Genomic DNA, 22,612 nt, shown 5'->3' with positions numbered 1-22,612 from the left:
AAATATTTTTATTTACGGAGATAACAAACTAATTTGAAATAAAAACAAAAAACGTAAATTCCATTAAATTGAATGTGCATGATAAAGTTGATAAACTTTTGTGAAAAAAAAATATTTTACTAACATTTTTTTTTCATTATTAGTCATTATTTGTCATCAGCAATAATTTCCCAAGTTTATGCGTATAGGTTATAAGAATCACCCTGTATATATATATTTTTTTTTTAATTTTCATCATTTACATTTATGATCTAGTCATTTAAACCCTATTAATTTAATACTTAGAGATCCTAACTATGTTCATTAATATTGTTCTAATACAAAATTAAAATGTTGAAAACAAAATATTTCTTCTAAAATATTTTCTTTTATCTAATAGAGCATGACAAAACATCGTTAGATTCGTATATCTAAGTTCTTATACGTATTCACTTTCAAGGCTTATTGCCATTTTTATAGAGATTAAGTTATAAAATGTGTGTAGGGTTTATTTTGATGCAGATGCAGATGCAAGTTTGTTGATTTTAGCTTGTATTATATTAGCACTTTACTTTGAACTGAAAAATTCCTTATCATAAGAAAAGGGCCATTGTGATGACAGTGCATATTATATAAACTCTCTCTAAATATCTAAAGTATACATATGCATACAGCACTTGTGTAAATAAATTCTTATATTAATAATGGTACTTTCATGGTACTTTCGTTTCCTATTGATGCACTTTATCCTATATAGTGTCCCAAAGCGCAAGTGATTAATAATTATTTATGTTAAAGTCTTCTTCTTCCTTCTTTTTCCTTCTTCATACTAGGCGAATCGCCTGTTTGGTTTCGTCGTGTCTACCGGTTAGACTGACAAGTTGTCGCTCCATCGTTTTCCTGGACGTCCTAAGCTTCTGCGACCTAGCGGTGATTTGTCGCGTGCAACTCTCACTATCCTTCTGTTGTCCATTCTGCTTATATGGTCGTTCTATTCTTCCTTTCTGCTGAGTACCCACTCATTTACATTTTCCACCTGCACGCTCTTCTTATGCTTTCATTTCTCTCCCTGTCCAGAAGCGTCTTTCCAGCTATTCTGCGTAGTACTCTCATTTCGGTTGTCTCTAGTAGTTGTTTAGTTTTCGCTGTATCAGGTCGAGAGAAAAAAAAATACCATGGAAACCGAAGTAAACAACCAACTGGCCTTCCTCGATGTGCTTGTCAAGAGAAATGGCGACCTTTTGGATCACACGGTGTATCGAAAACCCACTCATACAGACCGGTACTTACACAAACTATCAAATCACCATCCAAGCCAAAAACAGAGGATTATCCGAACATTAGCAAATAAGGCAAGACGTATCTGTGCTAATGAATACATCCAAGAGAAACTAAGTCATTTAAATAAAGCTTTTCTTGCCAATGGCTATAATGACAGAGAAATAAAGGCGGCGCTGGTACCTAGGCAGAGGAAACCTGACGTCAATGAACAGAAAAACATCATTAATAAGGCCTTCCTACCATATGTTTCCCAGGTCACCGATAGGATTGGTAAAGTTCTCAAGAAGCATAACATCAAATCCATATACAAACCTACCCGGAAAATAAGGGACTGCTTAAGACCAGCCAAAGACAAAAGAGAACCATTATCCTCTGCAGGGATCTACCGTATACCTTGTTCCTGCGGTAGCGTATATATTGGAACTACCAAACGCTCAGTAGGAACGAGACTTACGGAACACAAGAGAAACTGCAGATTAGGGTAAACCGAGAAGTCAGCCGTAGCAGAACATGCTCTAAGAGATGGTGACCACAAAATCCGATTCGAAGACACCCAAGTCATTGCCACAACATCTGGATAACATCCTCGTCTGGTCAGGGAAGCTGTTGAAATTCACAAACATCCAAATAATTTCAACAGGAAGGAAGAAACTTTCTACCTTAACAGAATTTGGCATCCAGCTATATCTAGGACCAAAGTAGCAGCACAGAGAAGTAGACCAGTTCCGGAAGAACTAGCACCCGAACAAACCACGCCCCCTCCGCCGACGCATAAATACGCGCTACGCCGACAAGGAGACATCAGTCTAGTGTGAGCAGCCGGAGCAAACACACCTCTGAAGATGCTAGCCACTCGTGCGAGCGAAACGTTAGGAAGCAATTCTAACCGACGACGGCCTAATAACCCGAAAAACCAAAATTCTCCTAATAAGCCCTGTCGATCGTTCTCATTTTCAGCTACCAATACGGCGTCGTCGGCATAGCATAGAATAGTAATTTCCTGGTCGCCCATACTGTATCCCTCCAGTAAACGTACATTTCCTATTATTTCGTCCATAATGATGTTGAAAAGAAGAGGGCTCAGGGAGTCACCTTGTCGGATACCACGGCCTACTGGTTCGGTCAGGATCCCGTTAATTTTAGCTTGAATTTGGTTCCCTTCATATATGTTTTGTATGGTTTTAACGAGATTGTGTGGGATTTGCCTATTGTAAAGAAGGTGTACAACGTCTCTTAGCTGCACACGGTCGAACGCTTTTTCTAAATCAATAAAACACATATACGCTGGTTTGTTATATGCGTCTGAGCATGATCTGCCCGATCTGAAACCTTGCTGTTCATCTGCTAAGCATGTTAAGTCGTTAATTTTGGTTGTTATCACTTTTGTCGTAAGTAGTCATAGTGTGGTGCTTAGAAGATTTATGCCTCTATAGTTTGAGTGCAGCTTCTTATTTCATTCTTCTTATTTTCTCCTTCTTTTAAACATCAAGATAGTGGTGCTGGTTCGCCATTCATCGGGTATCCTGTGTTCGTAAAGGATTTTTTGAATCAGGGATGTTAGCTGCTGTTTTTGGCGACTTTGGCCGCCATATTTAAGTAATTCATTTGGGATATCATCTTGCCCTGGGCTCTTCCTATTCTTTAGCTTTCGAAGACATGTAATTATATCGGCTGCCTCAATCTGTACGTTGTCGCTGGTCATTATTTCGGATGTATTTAGTTCAACCTCTATTTCTTCTGATTTGTATAGTTCTGACAAATAATCAATCCAGGATTCCCTTGCTATGTGATTTGATTCAACTAGCTCGTTAATCTTTTTTCTTTGAGTTCCTATAAAGCGCCAAATTTGTTTCTGAAGTCCGTGGAAGTCACTCTCCTTAGCATAAGATAAGGAGAGTGAATTCAGTGAGATGTTAAAGTCATTAGAAGATATTTCTGAACTACAGAACTTTGAGAACTAAGGCTAAAATGTTTATATAAAACAACGTAGGTATATTGACAAAAATATCTGAGTTATTGTTATTAGAAACATCTGACACATTAATAGTCGAACTTTAACTGCATATTTTGGTACTATAGTTCTTAACTCAAAAACATTTTTTTTCTAGTTAGGCGGAATCTACTTTTTGCAATTAAAATACTATTAAAGGCAATTTTTTAGAACCTAATTTTAAACGACATGCAAGTTGGAAGATCACTTTTGCAGAAAGCTAACAATATAAAAATAAATAAGAAACTTCATATTGAATGGACGAATCAAAAATCAAAACTATAGAATGAATATGCAACTACAATTAAATATTAAACTATTTTGTACGTAGCTCTAAATTCATCCGTTCAACGATTGGAACGAATGGTAAAAAACATTATGAGTTTTTAAAAAAAATATACCGATGTTCAATATCGAAAACAGATATTTTGACTTATGTCATGTATCAACTGTAATAACGACAATTTACATTATTGTCCTTTTATATATGTGCGAGGTGGATATATGGACGAAAACTAATATCGGTGTCCGGAGCTCAATTTTGATCAAACAAATAATGGTGTTTTTCAATAATTTGAATTTTGAAATGGAGAATCTTTTGCTATGGAGAATTTTATATTTTTATAAAAGCATTTCCAAAGCATATTTTTATGTAGAAGTTTTTAAAATAATTTTTTTTAAATTAATAATTAAAGAGTTATCAACAGTAAATTTTATTTTTTATTTGGGATACCCTGTATATTTTTAATTCACTGAAGAGAATTTGAAATTTACTTTCCAGAAATATTGCATATTTGGTATTTTGTTCGATTCCTCTTCGAGATACAGTTTTAAAAATGCGCCCACTTTGATAAGTAGGTTTGAACGTGCGTCCGTAAATACAGAAAAATGCTAGCTGTGAGTACCAATTAAAACGAAAATAATATTTGCAATGAGAATAATATTTACATGCAGAATTCGATAACAATTTAAACTATATTTAACAAGAACACCACATTTGAACCATATCTAATAACAATAATAATAAATAGCAAACCAAGACATGAGCTGTTCTCTACACGAGGTGTTTTGGTTGGCGACGGGACCGTTTCTGAACATTTCCCGCAAAATTTATTAACTCAGTGGGTGTGAAAGATATCCTAGTATAACCGCTAAGTACTTCTAATTTTTGTCTAGAGTATACGGGCAATTTGAAAATAAGAACCTTTATAGTCTTCCACAAGGATAAAAATCCGTAGACGCTAAGTCCGGCGGCCTCGACGGCCAACGGCTGGGACCTTGGTTAGCTATTCAATTATTATCAAAATTGACTGCAAAAAATTGCTTATAACTTTAGGGTTGTGAGTGGAGGCCTCGTCTTGCTGGAAAAATATGTTTTTGAGTTCCATTAGGTAGAGATCATCAATAAAGGGTCCAAAGTTTACTAAGTAGTTAAAAGTGGCGAACTTTTAAAAATTTTGTATTTCGAAAGGGACTATAACAAAATACTAAGTGTGGTGTTTTTTGAAAAGGTAATTTTACGTTCTTTTTAATTATTAAAAATATACAGCGTATCCCAAATAAAAAATCAAATTTTTTCTTGATAAATCTTAAATTATTAATTAAAAAAAAATATACTTAAACCAATAAATTCTACGTAAAAAGGTGTTTTGGAAATATTTTCATAAATTTTCCATAGCAAAAAAGTTACAGCGATTTCTTAAAAATGCACATGTATGGAAAAACATACTGTAACTCCGAACCGGTAACAGATATCGATGTACGGTTTTACCATCATGTTTTGGATAAAAATTGAGCTCCACACACCGATATTAGTTTTCGTCTATATCCTATAGATGTTTCCCTTAAGTATATATAAAAGTATCCAATTTGTCCCACCCTGTACAAAGAGTGGATATAGATTTCAAAATACTGGAACATGTCAAAGGGTAAACACGTTCAAAATTTGATTGATTGTCTATTTTTACGCTAATTTAATTTTCATAAATTTTTGGGCTTAATGTTTCTTATCAAGGCATAAAGCAAAATCAAGAGAGCATCAAAATAAAACACTAAATCACCACAATATACCAAAACACTTTTACTTTTACACTGGACACGCGTTTCGCTAATCATGTTAGCATCATCAGCAGATGATTAAAAATGAATCATTAGTGTTTTATTTGCTGTGTAACACCAAAGGTTCCAACCCCCAACTGTAAAGAGAGCATATTAAAAATAATTTTTATAACCAAACCAAACTTTTTGGTACATATTCTATATTCAAAATTTTGAAAATTAAGTAATAACGATGATAGTAATTGATTTGCTTGTTTAAAATTAATTTCTTTTATAACACACACTAATATGCGAATTAGCATTATTATTGCGTTTAAAATAGGTATTAAAACGAGAAAAATATACCCGATTTAGCGATCCTCAAGTGGAAAGGCTCGAAGCAGTCAAGCTTGCAAGCAAAATAAATCGGCGGCCTTTTTATCGCCATCTGATAAAAATTTTCGGTAACCGAGAGGCCGCAAAGCAATTTTCCGAAGGACTAAGGAAATTGGGAAGACGATATGACGGGGCGCCAAAAAATGCGACAAGAACGCTCCTGCTACAAACATATTTTCGGATTTTAGATGGAAAATTCTCTCTCTTTTAGGTATAAAAATGTGTTTTGTCACTTATTTCTTTATTAAATCTAATTTCATTTAAAATTCATCCGTTTTGTTTGGATTAATTCAAATGAAACAGTCGATTATTAGGTAAAATATAAGAGGTACCGCAAAAAGTTAAATATAAAAGTTATAGGGTTTATAAATATCTATCAGCAGGTAAATTTCAGTATACAGGGTCGTTCATAAAGTCAGGGCACATCAACGTTTAATTTTTTTAAATAGAACCCCTGTATATTATTACATATTTTCAATTCTTCCTTCAATTCTAAGCAAAAAATCGAAACACACACAATGTACCTCAAAGCAACCGTTTCCGAGTTATTGACTTTTGAAAATATTACTTTCGATTTAATTAATTTCGATGTGTTTGATTTGATTTAATGATGCCATTCTGCCGAAACTGTTATACTATTGTAATGGGTTTATAAATTTCTATTAGCTACTAGTAAATTAAGTATACAGGGTCGTTCAGTCGGGGCATATCAAATTTTCATTTTCTTAAATAGAACTCCCTGTATATTATTATATATTTCAATTCTTCCTTCAATTCTAAGCAAAAATCGAAATACACACAATGTACCTCAAAGTAACCGTTTCCGAGTTATTGACTTTTGAAAAGATCCCTTAAACAATTCGATTTAATAATTAATTTCGATGTGTTTGGTTTGATTTAATGATTTCATTCTGCCGAAACTGTGATAGAGTAAACGCCACGAATGTTTGGGAGTGATTCATCACTTGATGAAGTTAGAATCGACACGCGCGCTATCATTTTTACATTAAAAACGTAAATTTTTACCGCAGACGTAGGTTTTTAAAGACCCTATAATCATCTGCCTGCGCTCCTCCTACTTATTCTAAAATGTTAGCGTGATTGACAAAGACGATACTATATCGCGTTTCTTTGATTGATTCGTTTCTGTGCGTCAGTCCATTGGTGTGCTTGCAGTGCGACCAATGGAGCATTCCATTTTATATTTATAACCAAATATATGTTTTGACAAGACTTTGACAATTAAAACAACAAATTACAACAGATTATGTATTGATTATTATATGACTTGAAAGACCACGGCACTGGAATTAAGTTTTATGTGACCTTGAACAGATTAGTTCATATGGTAGCGACCAATGAATCACTCCCAAACATTCGTGGCGTTTACTATACTATTGTAATGGGGTTTTAAATTCCTATTAGCCACTAGTAAATTTAAGTATACAGGGTCGGTCATAAAGTTGTGTCACATCAAACTTTTTTTTTAAATGAAACCCCTTGTATATTATTGCATATTTCAATTCTTCCTTCAATTTTAAACAATAATCGTAATACACAATGTACATAAATTGAAGAACTAAAATGTTAAACGAAAATTTTGTAATTTCCAGACTTGCTATACTCTCATTTTATACATCTATAAATGCTAACTTGAGAACTAATGTCAAATATTATTAAGTATCACAGTTTCGGCAAAATGGCATTGTTAAATGAAACTAAACATATTTATCGAAATTAATTAAATCAAATTGTTTAAGTGGTATTTTCAAAAGTATTTCGATTTTTGCTTAGAATTGAAGGAAGAACCGAAATATGCAATAATATACAGGGGGTTCCATTTAAAAAAATGAAACTTTGATGTGCCACGACTTTATGACCGACCCTGTATACTTAAATTTAGTACCCGCTGATAGATATTTGTAAACCCTATATCTTTTATATTTAACTTTTTGCGGTACCTTCTATATTTTATCTAATAATCGACCGTTTCCATACATAAAAGCGATCCTGTATATCATATTTTCTTATTTTTTATATTTCAAATAAGGCCACTATGATTCCATATTTTTTTCGATCGTATGGTACTTAAATAGTATGTTTTGCAAAAATGCGATAGGAAAATATTTAATAAAAATCTAACTAGATTTTAACCTTTTTTAACTTTCTATTCATTGCAGTCATTAAATAACGAAAAATATTAATCATTGCGAAAGTAACCTAATAGTACAGGATCCAGCTGCAGAACTATTACGCTCATCGTATTTTTAATCAAAACCTAATTTTTGCGCAATGACTAAATGATACAAGGACTAATTACACCCGACACCAAATTGCTACTATACTTTCAAACAGTGCCGTGGCACAAATTTTTCTTAACATAGCTGCTTGAAAAGATATTTATATTTTTGATAAATGTTTTGACTACGCCTGTGATGTATGCGGTGGTATCATACTAATTAATTACGAAAAAAAAACGTATTAAAATGTAAAAAAAATACAAAACTAGTATTGACGTATCACATATCAAGTACATATAATATCATAAAAATAAAATTATCGATTTCAATAAAAAAAACACTAAAAATGTGGAGTGGCCTGTTTATTTACCTACGAAAAGTAAATCATGGCTCTTTCTTATCGCTACGGCTTTTACACTTGAAAGCTGAAAAACTAATCAACATTGTAATAAAGTTTATACACAGTTCACTACACACAAACTATTAAAAATCGCTAAAACTGTCGCCGATGACCAGCTGATGACTCATTCGCTACTTCCAAAAAAATGGCGTCTAACATCACAAAGTCTGCTGCAGCCCCTATATGGGAGTTACATGTCCTTGTATTCTTTAGTCATTGTTTTAGTATTGAAAATACTTCTGGCTGCGTTTATATGGGACCCATCTTTGAAAAACCGACATGCTCGATGCCACACGAGTTCAATATAACCTGCCTAATCAACTTGTCAACACATAAGTCGATAGTTTAGCCGGCGTTGATCATCGAAGGACGTTTGAGGGCCGAAATGAGGTCTTATTAATTTATCAGTGTATGTGTGTGTGTGTGGGCCAACTATTTTATGGATATGGATGTTTGTCTGGGACGGCGGATAAAGAAAGCCCATATTATTATAAAAAGGAATATGCGTCAAGGCATATGGATTGTTAGATACAGTTTGGCTATTTTAATCTAACTCTTTCTGTATGAGAAGCAAGGGACAAATTATACGTGAGAGAGTGGAATCACATAAATAATAAATTTAGACTAATGCAATATTTTTTCTTGGCGCGTAGGATAGGTAAATGCATTAAAGGGAATAATTAATTAAATCATTAAGTTCCAAAACATAATAACTCGGATCTCATCGGATCTGCTGATACATTTTGCTAAAATTATTTAGGGCTATTTGGACCTATATTTTTTATGATTATTATTTTTTTAATTAACAACTTAGGCCAAAGAAAAAGCTTGCATGGTTTTCACCGCCAACAGGCGTAAAAACACATGAATCCAAGGCGTTGCCAAATATTTATTGGGATAAGATTTTATCCTTTAAATATTGTTGTAAATAATAATTATCATTTAATTAGTGCTAACTTATCCGCACACGTTCATATCCATCATTAATATTTTCCTCACTAAATTCTTCACTTTTACAAAAAACCATCACGATAAAAATCAAATATCAAAATTATTTGACGTTGCGTTAAACTTGTTCACTATACGTATCTGGAATATATTTGTGAATAGTGATCAATGATACGTTTACGTTAGACTGTCAGAGTGCTGACGTCATGAATGTCAAATTGCTTTCCAACGAACAGGGTTTAGTTCTTTTATATTTCTATTGAGATCTTCCAAATGACGCCACAAGTTAATATAAAATGTAAAAAACAGGTGACAACCGCCGACTTGTGTCTGGTATTTTCAATACGCCTATGATGGTTGCGCATGTTGCAAAATCTGTGAATTTTTACGTATATTTATGAATAGGAGAGGAGAATACACTTTTAACAGGGTACCTATCAAAAAGTTGCCGCAACTATGTTTAATTAATAATAACAATAACTGATTTTGGAGAAGACATTACGATCCTAAAATTTTTTTGATCATTTTTATGTCAAATTAAAGCTATTTTTATTTTGAGCATGATTTTATAAGGGTGCCTTCAAAAAATTGCCGCAAATAGAGGTTGTCACGGTTCAAAGTTTTTCCTACGGCCCGACAACCGTCCGTAAGGAATAATTTTATAAATGCCAACCTAAAGTATGTGTTAGCATGTATTTCAGGAAAATATTTTAACTTCTACAGAGTGGCTCAAGAAAGTGTAAGTGGATGGGGATAACATATTACACATTATACATTATACATTACATAATCCTAAGATATCATTAAATGTGTTTCGATAGTTTCAAAAATATTAGGTTTGTTCCAACCAGCACTTCAGGATCGTTTCGAAATCGTACTCGAATGGGTTTTCTTGTACTTTGTTTGCATGCGCGGACTTCGAATAGTTTCGTGACGGTGCAAAAAATATCAACGTTGGAACGCTTTGTGGATTGTTTTCGGGAATGTCAAAAGTGTCAAGCGTGCGTGTATCGATCGGTTTTTTGTTTTTGTTTAGAATTTCATAACATTATCCTATTATTTTTGTTTGCAATTTGGTAATAATAATAATTATTATTCTTGACATGGACATTCCGAATCCAGTAATTGTTGGTAAATGTTGTTTCAACTGTATACCTACTCACTAACTCACTTACCTATCCTCTCTTTTATGATCCAGTGTAGATCCAGCAGTGGTAGAATCTTTGATCATAATTTTATAAATAAAAAATTGATTAAAATTTAACGAATTTAACGAACGATTTACTCCACACAAACTCATAAGCAAAAGTATAACGCACACGTATTCGAATTCGTAAAAAATAACCAAAACAGAAGCATCAGCCGGACGCCGGACCAGAATCAGCTGTTAAAAATCGATAATCTCTGCCAATATTCTTTAATGCTCAAGTCAACCCAAAGAGTTCTCAATTTGGACCAATGACTAAAGAATATAAGGACATGTAACGCCCCTATACGGGCTGCAGCAGAATTTGTGACCTTAGACGCCGGCAAACAATGAGTCATCAGTTGGCCACCAGCGACAATTTTAGCAATTTTTAATAGTTCGTGTGTAGTGAACTTTGTATAAACTTTATTACAATGCTGATTAGTTGTTCAGCTTTCAAATGTAAAAGCAGCAGTGACAAGAGAGTTACGTTTCATAGGTAAATAAACAGTCCGCTCCACCTTTTTAGCGTTTTCTTAAGTTTTCTTATTGAATTCGATAATTATTTTTCTGATATTATATGTACTTGATGTGTGCTATACGTCGATACTAGTTTTGTACCTTTTGTTAACATTTTAATACGTTTTTTTCGTAATTAATTAGTATGATGCCACCGCCGTTGTCAAAAGTAGTCAAAACATTTATCAAAAATATAAATATCCCTTCAACTAGCTAAGTTAAGAAAAAAATATGGCCACGGCACTGTTTGGTGCCATGGTAACAATTTGCTCTCGGGTGTTATTTGTCCTTGAATTCTTTAGTCATTGATTTCGACCATGTACCAAAATTACCGTTCTGAAATCGTAACTAAACGACCCCAAGGAAGGTTGGTATGCAAATAGGATCGTCCGATAACCGGCAAATCTCAGTTGGAACACATTTGAATTACTGCGCACCAGCGTGATCGTTCGGTGACGGTTCTGTGGCGGGTTGGAACAAACCTATCAATAAATAAATAAAAATAAGAAGTGTTTTTAGCCTTTTAAAAAATATATTAAAAATACACAAGAAATGTTCTGAAATCCAAACTATACTAAATATTTACTATTGTTGGTCTGTACTTACTTTGGTATAAATATCGTAATATTAAATTATACAGGGTGTTCAAAATTCTATGGCAAACTTTCTAAAATATAAAATCATCTTTCTTCGTTTTTTTTTAAATAGAGCACCCTGTATATTATTCCTTTTTTAGATGGGGAATTAAAAATGAACATTTTTTGTATTTAAAGTATTTCAAAATTTGTATCTTATGTCAATATTAGTCAGGTATTTTATGATTATTATTTATAAATTCTTTAAAATTCTTAAATGCTTTAAATTCGAAAAATATCAATTTTTTAATTCCCCATCTAACAAAGGAACACTATATAAGGTGTTTCATTTAAAAAGAAAATCATCCCGATCCATTCACACTTTTTTGAGCCACCCTGTAGGCACCCTGAGCCCGTAGGAAAAACTTTGAACCGTGGAAACCATAGGTGGAAACCCTTATTTGCGGCAAGTTTTTGATAGACATCCTTATAACATCATGCACAAAATAAAAATAGCTTTAATTTGACATATAAATTATCAACAAAATTTATGAGCGTAATGTTGTCGTCAAGATCAGTTATTAATATAATTAATTAAACATAGTTGTGGCAACTTTTTGATATGCACCCTGTTAAAAGTGTATTCTCCTATTCATAAATATACGTAAAATTAGGTTTTGATTAAAAATACGATGAGCGTAATAATCCTGCAGCCGGATCTTAGACTATAAGTAATGACTCTATTATGAAAAACAGAGACCGGGAAAAAATAAATCTTGGCTGAGGCGTTAGAACAAAAGATGGAAGACGGGATAATGAGAAAGCCAAAAAGAAAACAAATACGTGATATTAGAGTTAAGTTTTATCCACTGCTTTTATTATCTGACATCGGACGTATTATCCAGAGAACGTAGAGAAATAAAGGAAAAAATGGGGTAAAGAACTGAAGAAAAACATATCGGTCCTCTGGCAATTCCAGAGAAAGCCTGTCTGCTTTCTTTAATTTGTTTTCTTCAGGGACGTCCTATTGTTTTTCCGTAAATTTAGAGAAAATTATATAGGGGAATCGGGGATATAAATCCGATGAGGTATTGAGGTATAAGAATTTTGACTGAAAACGGTCTACGTGAATTAGTGTTAAATAATATTACATTATACAGTAGTTAAAATCTGGGTACACTTTTGAGGATTGTTATATCAATCAAATATTTAAAATAATTTCTATTAGTAAATTTAAATTATTTTTTGGCACATGTTTCAAAAAACATGTGCCATCTCTGGTATAGAAATTCCTCACGTAAAAATAAGATTTATTTTTCATATCAACATAGGTCCAATTAAAGTTTTAATATTTTTTTGATTTATTATAATTTTCTTCCAAGTTCTTCTAGCGTTTCGAATGGAATTTTGAGGGTAAAAGTTGCTTTAAATGCGACATATTTTAAAACTGAAAAAGTTCCGACATATTCACCAGGGACGTGCATATGGGTTATCACTAGAATATTTTTCTAAAAAAAGCATGTACGCCACTGACTTTTTTTCTCTTGTTAGCGAAATTGTGTAAGCAGTTTAATGCCGATAAAAAGTTTTCTCTTGATATTTCGTCAATTTCGGCCTCCTTGATGAGATAAACGCAATTTTATTAATTTGCCTCGATCCAAGTGTAATAGCAACCTTTAAAAAAAATTAATATCATTAACTTCGAAAGTTTTTAATAAGTACTCATTAATTCCACATTAAAAAATATGAAAAAAAGTTCCTATGAACATGGGTATGGAAATGCATAGTTTTAGAGTTACAGGATGTTAAAACTTTTCAAAATTAGGTAGTTTTTTTGTAATTATGTTAAATTATTTTTTTATTTAAAATTGTTGTAGGTTGGACTAATAGTAATAATAACTAATAGTAATAATATTTAATAATAAATGAGGTAAAATATACAGGGTGGCGCACCTCATTCGCCTCGGTTGATTATACGAAAACGGAAAGATGTAGAAACAAATTTTTTTATCGGTATATGTAGAGAGGCAATGTGCATAATTTAAAATTATTTTCAAATGTACAGGGTGTCTCAGAACTAAGATCCATACCAAAGTTATATTTTTTCTTATGGAACACCCGGTATTTTATTTCATTTTTGGAGTCTGGGGCATAAAATAAGGCATTTATTATAAGAGTTTAATATGGTTAAATGCTTTGGTTTTTGAGATATTCAAAGATATTTGAATATGCACGATATAATAAAAAAGTTTGTCAACGCCCTGTCCATTACTTTTCAGAGTTAATTTTTGTCCTGACTTTGAAGCCAGAGAAATAAACTTTACTAAAAAAAAATATTGCTTCCCTAAATGTGTACAGGGGTATCAAAAATTGCTGATCTTTAGATTCTATTGTAGCATGCATTTTTAAATATCTTTAAATATCTCAAAAACCAAAGATTTTAAACATATTTAACCCTTATAATAAATACTTTTTTTTGAGCATAAGAATCCAAAAATGAAATAAAATACCGGGTGTTCCATAAGAAAAAGTATAACTTTGGTATGGATCTTAGTTCTAAAACACCCTGTATATTTCAAAATAATTTTAAATTGTGCACATTGCCTCCCCACATATACCCATAAAATATTTTGTTTCTAGATTTTTTCGTTTTCGTATAATCAACCGAGGCGAATGAGGTGCGCCACCCTGTATAAACTATTAATTTTATTTTTATTTTAGTTTTATTAATTGTGATTAATAAAATTGCGTTTATCTCATCAAGGAGGCCGAATTCGACAAAATATCCAGAGATAACCTTTAATTGGCATTAGACTACACAATTCTAATATCAAAAGAAAAAAGTGAGTGGCGCACATGTTTCTTTTATGGAAAAATATTCCAGTGATAACCCATATGCACGTCCCTGATGAATTAATCGACACTATTTTAGCATTAAAATATGTAGCATTTATAGTAACTTTTACCCTCAAAATTTCATTCGAATCACTAAAAGTACTTGGAAGAAAATTATAATAAATCGAAAAAATATTAAGACTTTAACACCCTGTAGCTACGAAACAAAGCAGAATTGGACCTATGTTGATATGATAAATTAATCTTATTTTTACGTGAGAAATCTCCCCACGAGAGATGGCACATGATTTTTGAAACACCCCTGTATAGTATTTGATTTTTCTTTTGGATATTGAACTTAATCTTTAAAAAGCAAATAACCAAGAAATATCCTGAATTATGGGTATACATAGAAGGTAAAGAAACAGTGAAGGTCTTCCTAAAAACTATGCAATCAGATATGGATATCGATGTACCGCCAAGATCTACCTATATCCACGTGTCGAGTTTGGTTCCAATCGACTCATACTTAAGAAACATTCTGATAATTTCGTCCATTTAGAGGCATCAGTTCGAAACGTCGAGGGCCTCATCCTGTAGCCTATTCCCAATTATGCCAAAATCGACAGACATTTTTCTTTAATATACCAAATCCTTATTTCCACCCTGATGAAGATGTAAACGAAACGTCGTATCCAACTTTGCAGGGTCAGACCCTGATGAAGATGTAAACGAAACGTCGTATCCAACTTTGCAGGGTCAGACCGTGTGCACCGTCGCGTCGCCCACATAGCCTACCCACCAAATATGATAGCAATCGGATGACATCAACTTTTTATGTTTCTTACATCAAAACTAACTGTCACAGTGACACATTTAAACCGGCAATTTTTTCTAAGCCGTAGGCTGTCCTTTCCACTTTTTCTTTCGCGTGTCGTCTCACGTGTCGTGTCACGGCCTTGAATTTTTACTACTAGAAGGCGTAAAGAAATTTCAAAAATCAGAAAGTAATTTCAAAAGTTTCAGTTCAAAAATTCTAGGGGTACAGGAAGTTCTGAGTGAAACAGGAAGTGACCGAAAATAATTAAATACGTCAATCAATCTCGATTTATGTCATACCGTGCTGGCAACTGTTACATTTTTGGGTCGGTATTTACATGTGTGGAAGTAAATCGCATAGGGATCTTATTAAGTCGGAGTGAGATAAATGCGACGGTGTGCTGTTGCGCCGTTGCTGGTACGCCTTTCCCTCAAGTAAAGTAAAATCACGATCGCAAACCGCTTATTTTTAAAAGACTTTTCAGGAAAGATAATAAAATCATTAGACATGTTTCTGAGCATCTGAAATGGAATTATAAGGATATCGTAGGGCGTCATTTTTTTATAACGAGAATACGTCAGTAATCGCGATAATTTAAAAACTCAACTTTTTAACACATAACACGCCAAAGCTCAATACTTTAGATATTGAAACTTTTTTTATTTTGAAGATCGGATCCTTTATGTGTAAACATATTGATGATTACAAAAAAAATTGATAAGTTTTTTTTTTCATTCAAAAATTGTAAACAACCCATCCATTTACTTTTAGAGCATAGCAATTTTGAGCAATCGTGTAATTTTTTTATTGATACAGATTTTTAAAGACATACTGTCTACGAAGAAAATACAGCAGAAATATTAAGCAAGTTTTTGAAAAAACTACAATCAATTCTTCCTAATAGATTTCGAGATATCGATTTTTGAATTCAGAATTCTAATAGCGCGACCACTGTCGAACACCATCTCAATTCCACTTATTTTTACCAAAAATTCAAGTGTTTCTAGCCTTGCACTTAGAAATTTTCAAGCTACTAGGGAAAATAACAACGACTCTTTAATAAATAAACAAATAAATTATCACGAGACGTAATTAAATCGTAAAGCTGAACGCATGATATACACCTTTCCCTAGAACTTTAAGTACCGACAGAGGTACTGATTGGGTCGACCGGACAACTGCGACAAATCTGCTATATCCCTTTCCACATCTCTGAGCAATGTGCACAGTTTCTCGGTTTATTTTATACGTTTGGCAACGTGTTTACTGTTCTCTCTTTGTTCAGTACATTATAAACGCATTGTACTCTTCTTACATCCGGAAATCTCGACCCAAGACTAACCTTTGCCAGCCCTTAGTATACTAACATACCAAATTTCGTTTTGTTATCCGAAAAAATAAAAAAGTTATAGGATTGAACCACTTTTGAAAAAAAACCGATATATTAATTAGATATAGGTGAAAGGTTTAAAATAAAATGCCATTAATAAAGATATTTGCTGAAAAATAACCAAGTATAGATTATCCGCAATCGCCTGAACCGAGGAAACAATTTTCCATAATATCTCTGTGAATTATTCTCGAGAGGCGCGATTTGTAATTTGAAACAATGGAAAATGTCGGTGTTGTGTGTGGTTATTTATCTGGCGATCGATTTACATAAACTAATTTCGGTCTCTTGTCCTTTCGCCAGCCTTAATTCCAGATTACTTTGCGAATCCCGTTCGGGATTTCTTGATGGAAAACCTTTCCGAATAACGAAATCGGTAATGAAATTCGAAGCTATTCTTATTTAGAATTTCCGACAGCCTTGGAAATCTGCAAATTTGATTTATCTATCGGATATCTGAGTAGCATTGAGATCGTATTATATTTAAATTAGTAATTTGTATTTTATAAGATTTTTTTGCGTTGTATTTTTATTATAATTTTTCGATTATTATCAGTTTAAAATAATAAAATTTTACCATATGACAACAATTGAAAAAGCGTCAAAGACCGCTGGGGAATAACAATCGATGATAATTTTGGCGAGGTTAATCTCTACACGCCATTTACAAAAAAAAATTAACTAATTTTTGTATTGTATATGTAAAATGTAAAAAAAGTCTCATTAAAATATCGTGTTCCATAAATTGTGTTATATAAAAACTAAACCGGTGTGGTGCAAATATAATAAGGTATTCTATTATTAAATCAAAAATATAATACACTCAGATACAAAAAAACGCAACTGAGAAAATTTTGGTTACAAAAAAATGGTAAATAAAAATTTTAAAGTATGTTAAGTATAAAAATTTTTGTTATTTTTAGCCCTATTTTCATGAATTTTTTTAGCAAACTGTATATAATTATATCCACTTTAATTCGTAAACTAAGTTTTTTATAAACTTTAGTATTTGGCGTATTATACAGGGTTAATCGAGGGGTTGTTTTTTACCCTAACTTTAAAACACCCTGTGCAATAATTTCGTGTGTAAATTTTCCAAAAATATAATTTTACGGTCAGAACCATGACCATGAGTATTTTGATTTTTGATTCATATCAATACATGCTTTGGTTAATTTTTAAGAGCGAAATGAACTAATCACGATCAATTTGTAATTTTTAAATTATCATTACATTTTGATGTAATTTTTTAATATGACGAGATGATTTGGTGACCATTGTCGTAACGTTATATTACGCTGCATTGGATATTCTATACTAATTAAAAAAAAACACGTTAGACTAACGATACAGTTCTGATTTTAATAAACATTCAAAACGATAACAGAACTAACGATATTAAAGGAAAAATCTGTAATACTCAAGTATAAAAACAGAAAAAAAAAATGTAAAAAATACCCTAATACATTGTTTTGCCTCCCTTGGCTGCTACAACTACCTGTATAAGTCCGTTCATACTGTCATTGAGGCGTATATAATTTTTTGATTAAAATTATAATGATGACAAAAAATAAAAGAGGCTTTTTTAATATATTCAAATACGGTATTGCACTGGCATTTGTAAAGGTATGTTAGGAATAACAGTTTGTCAAAAAAGTCTATTTTTTTGTTTTCTGGTCTTACATTATTAGATAACTATTTTTATTATTATAATAATTTAACAAAAAACACGGCCAAACATCGAATAAATTGTAATGAAATGAAAGTCATCGTTGTTTAATTATTATTCAACATTGATTTCAGGTTTTGATAATTAATAACTGAATTATGGGCATTTTTATAGTTTTAGTCAGCCCACATTTGTTTGTTATACGTTTTAGACTCAAAGATCTTTATAAAAAGTAATTGCAGCGATAAATATAATTAATCTAGATACTTTTAAATGGGACGTCTAAGTTCTTTTCCTTATCGGTTTTGCAGACCACCCTGTATAATTATGGATATTTCCAATAAATACGCTTATTTAAAGAAAGTACTCTTAATATTACTATCTTACTTTTTCATAATTTATAAAACTATGATAACCATTTCATTTTTAACTGATCTGGTGGTTTTATTTATGGCTACCTTTTTTGGCAAGTACATACAATATATTTTTTTTGTTTAATTTATTGATTTAAAATAAACAGTTTTTAATTATACATTGTAGCAGCTATATTTTAATTTAGAAATATTACTTAGTTTAAAATCAGTTATCAAATAAAACTTTATTTTCCAAATCAAATGACTGTATGTACATAATTCAGAAACACATGATGATTCAATTTTCAATTTACTAAAGTTACAGAATAACATACTAATATTAGATAGTATCCTGTATATGCCTTTTCGTCACATTAAAAACAAATCTTTAATTGCAGAATATGTGAAACTAAACTTTCAAATCCTTAATTTCAATGTTTCTTTCTCGGCTTCTTTGAAACTCAAATTAATTTGGAACCATCATGAAAAAGTAACCATATTCGAACTCGAATTAATGTTCTTCGAAGTTTTAAATGACGCTCCTCCAAAGAAAAACCGAAAGTCTCGTAAAACTATGGTCGGAAATCTACCATTGGAAAGAAGAGAAAAGAAAGGGAAAGTAATGGCCTGCAATGAAAATAAACCTGATTATTTATCCATCCATTCGCTGGCCCTCAAAGTCAAATTTAATCTCTGCTCAACCTTAATAAATTCGTGAAGTCGAGAAGGGAAAACGGGTTGCCGGCCGCAAACAGCCCTGCCTATGAGGATATGTGCGACTAGATCGTTTAGAGTAATAAAAACTTGAGTTTGGAGAAGCTTACATTTAAATTAATAGACGGAAAAAGTCAAGGAGAACTATGAATCTCTAATATTGGAAGACGGGGAGGTAATGCGAAATCTAAAGACGCACTCTCACGACTCGTCTACTTGGCAAGTACGCCAATATTTGCGTACTTGGCAAGTATCCCCACTAGTCCCCACTTTATAAACAATATCGGCAAGTGTGGCGCTCACACGAGGTGTCCATTTCAACAAGTACGCTAGCACAAACATTGTTTAAATCCTTGGCAAGTAAACAGTACAGTCGCATCGATGGATACCGGTCGTCCCGAAATTGTCGTTTCTAGTGATTCTTTTTTCTTTTTAAGTTCCTTTACTGTACACTGCAATACGATTTCTATGTTCTTTATATTTGGCCATCCATATGAAGGGCTCATTTTCGTATAAATCCGTAAATTCCAAAACAACATCATTTGAAGACTACAACGGAAAAAACAGTCCATTTTAATTGGAGACATGAAAAATGCAATTTTGTTTTTTTAAAGAAATATGTTATTTTCGGTTGACTAATTAGCAAAAATATATATTACTACCAATTCTGAATTATTAATATTGTGAATTATCGCCATATTCTACCCTATACCGAAATAAAAATGTCAAAATGCAAAACAAAACAGGGGAAAACCAGGGATGGTCCAATAACGGTTGTATAAAACCTAAATCTAAACTATTATTTTTTTGTTGTAGGAAGAAAATTAATATTTAAGTATGTTTTTATTACAATACATAAATATATAACATATAATACTAATTGCAAGATGCATGCTTGTCGCCCATGCGTAAGGACATCTTTGGTTTTTGCCATTTACGCGTGAACTACTCTGGTTTTTTCCTTGTACGGCAAAATAACCAAGCTGTAATATCTCTGAGACTAAGCGTACTATTGCTTTCTTTTTTCTCGAATGACGCTAAAATTTCCTATAAAGTTATATCGCTATTTTAATTTCTATTAAAATGTGACATATCTGGTTTTTCCCGTGTAGTTTTCATTTGTCCACTCCAGTTATTGCCAAAGGAACGATTTAGGTATGTTGCCAATATTGAAATTATTAATGTAAATTTGATATTATATAATCTATTTGTGAGGGTCCCCCGTTTTTGAGAAAGCTCACGGACGCCGAGTTGCCTTGGTTCGGTTCCTCGGGCGCCACCCCCCAACGTTTAAAGTGTTTGAGAGACCACTAGTGCCAATACGGGTAGCTTTTATACAGTGGAGATACCAGGTAATGATGAGATGAAAAGAAAATAAAACACACAATTAACTATAACGTAACATTAGGTTTTTATTTAACTAATTAATTATGTAAAAAAGTAATCAAGGAAGGTTCAAGTCCTCGAATTGTAACAATAGTGAAATAAAATGTATATTTAGAGAATCGTAAAGTAAAATTTACAATAACAACCGTGTACCTCTAGAGTTCTGATCGATTATTCCCGATACGTAACTCTCTGACTGATTCTATCACGCGAATTCAAAACGCGTTCCCGAAGTGACATTCTATTAAACGCGAGTTCCTGATCGGCGTCGGATTTAGCGGCGTCCTAATGAACAGAGACACGTAGGTACCGGAGCAACAAACTCTACCACGACGCGACGGCGACGTCGTTACAGGCGTTTCGATGGTCACGGCTAAATATTTATCGGAACGGTGTCCGTCTTGACAGCGAAATACGGACCGCGGATCGGCGTCGGAGTTAACAGCGTCCCGTGGGATACACAAACGCGAGTCCTGGATCGATCGCGAAGTTAACGGCGTCCCGTGGGATACACAAACGCGAGTCCTGGATCGATCGCGAAGTTAACAGCGTCCCGTGGGATACACAAACGCGAGTCCTGGATCGATCGCGAAGTTAACAGCGTCCCGTGGGATACACAAACGCGAGTCCTGGATCGATCGCAAAGTTAACAGCGCCCCGTGGGATACACAAACGCGAGCCCTGGATCGACCGCGAAGTTAACGGCGTCCCGTGGGATACACAAACGCGAGTCCCGGAGTGACGTTGACGTTAGCGACGTCTCGGCGAGTTGTACGTCGTTCGGATAAGCGCAGCCCGCACACACACCGCCCGGTCAGGACAACCTCGGGATTTCGGCGAGATCCCGTCCAGCGTCACTGATGCAGGGTGCCGTCCGGACGACTCACCTAGAGAAATACGGGAGCTACAAAACCAGCCTCGGGATTTGGGCGAGATCTTGTCTTAGTTCCATAAATATTCGCGCCCGTGTGTTCACTGTACTACCTTGACCGTTAGCTGCATCAGTCTGTCAGTTTAACAAAAGAAAACGTTCCTCGCGTCCACGCGATCCGATCAAATAGCCCACAGCCTCCGTAGAGGTCACCGTTTGGCCTACCTGAGCGCGTATAAGTTTTGCTGTCTCTTTGCGTTCGCGCGATCCGGTCAAATAGCACACAGCCTCCGTAGAGGGCACCGTTTGGCCTACCTGAGCGAATATAAATATCTCTGTCTCCCTTATCCCTGTAACGCGTTAAGGCAGTAAAGTAAACGTCATTAACAATAAAAAGAATACGACCTACTCTCGATCACTTTGGCCGTGGGTGCTTACCTGGTACAGTGCGGCGACGATCGGCGGCTGGCAGCAGGTCACTTGGCAGGCACTCCGGACTCGAACCTCACTGTTTCGCGTGCGACCACCAACTAACTCCGTAGAACTGCTGCAGCCAAGATACTCGACTGACGCTCCCCTCCACTCAGCCTGCACTAGCAGAGTAGGGCGAGCGGCGCAAACGGTTTGGTTTTTCGCATTAAACTATAGCGACCAAAACCGATCAAAACTCTCTTACAATATGGCAATTAAATATTTAACTTATTTAATTCAACAATAGTAACACTAATGAAGTTCATTACAATAATGATTTAACAATAAAATACATTGACTGTCATTATTAAAAGAAAATTAAGTCCCTATTATTCTAGTATAATATTAACACAATATACAGGGTGTCCTAGAAATTTTATGAACTTCATTACATATTATTATTCTGACGTTTTAAAATTGTACTCGAAAAACACTATGATCCGGAAATAAACGGGTCATACGCTATAACATTACAATTATTTGCGCAGTCGTTTGAGCGCCTCGGTAAGTATAGCCAAAGCTGGCCAAGGCTACACTTGTACAAAAATTGTG

The 22,612-nt window shown here is 33.7% G+C and overlaps 2 protein-coding genes across 2 annotated transcripts in view; both read left to right on the top strand.

Moving 5' to 3' along the window:
* Positions 1–22,612, top strand: part of LOC115879930 (heparan sulfate glucosamine 3-O-sulfotransferase 1) — a 195,704-nt gene that overhangs the window by 4,902 nt on the left and 168,190 nt on the right. The window lies entirely within an intron of this gene.
* Positions 1,155–1,745, top strand: LOC115879235. The gene has a single exon (XM_030895939.1). The coding sequence runs from the start codon at positions 1,155–1,157 to the stop codon at positions 1,743–1,745; it is 591 nt and encodes a 196-aa protein (XP_030751799.1).

This window comes from Sitophilus oryzae, unplaced genomic scaffold (genome assembly GCF_002938485.1).
Source record: "Sitophilus oryzae breed Bouriz unplaced genomic scaffold, Soryzae_2.0 scaffold_1067_pilon_pilon, whole genome shotgun sequence".
Classification (NCBI taxonomy): Eukaryota; Metazoa; Arthropoda; class Insecta; order Coleoptera; family Curculionidae; genus Sitophilus; species Sitophilus oryzae.
The sequence above is the reverse complement of the archived record's forward strand: the minus strand, read 5'-3'. Positions and strand labels throughout refer to the sequence as shown.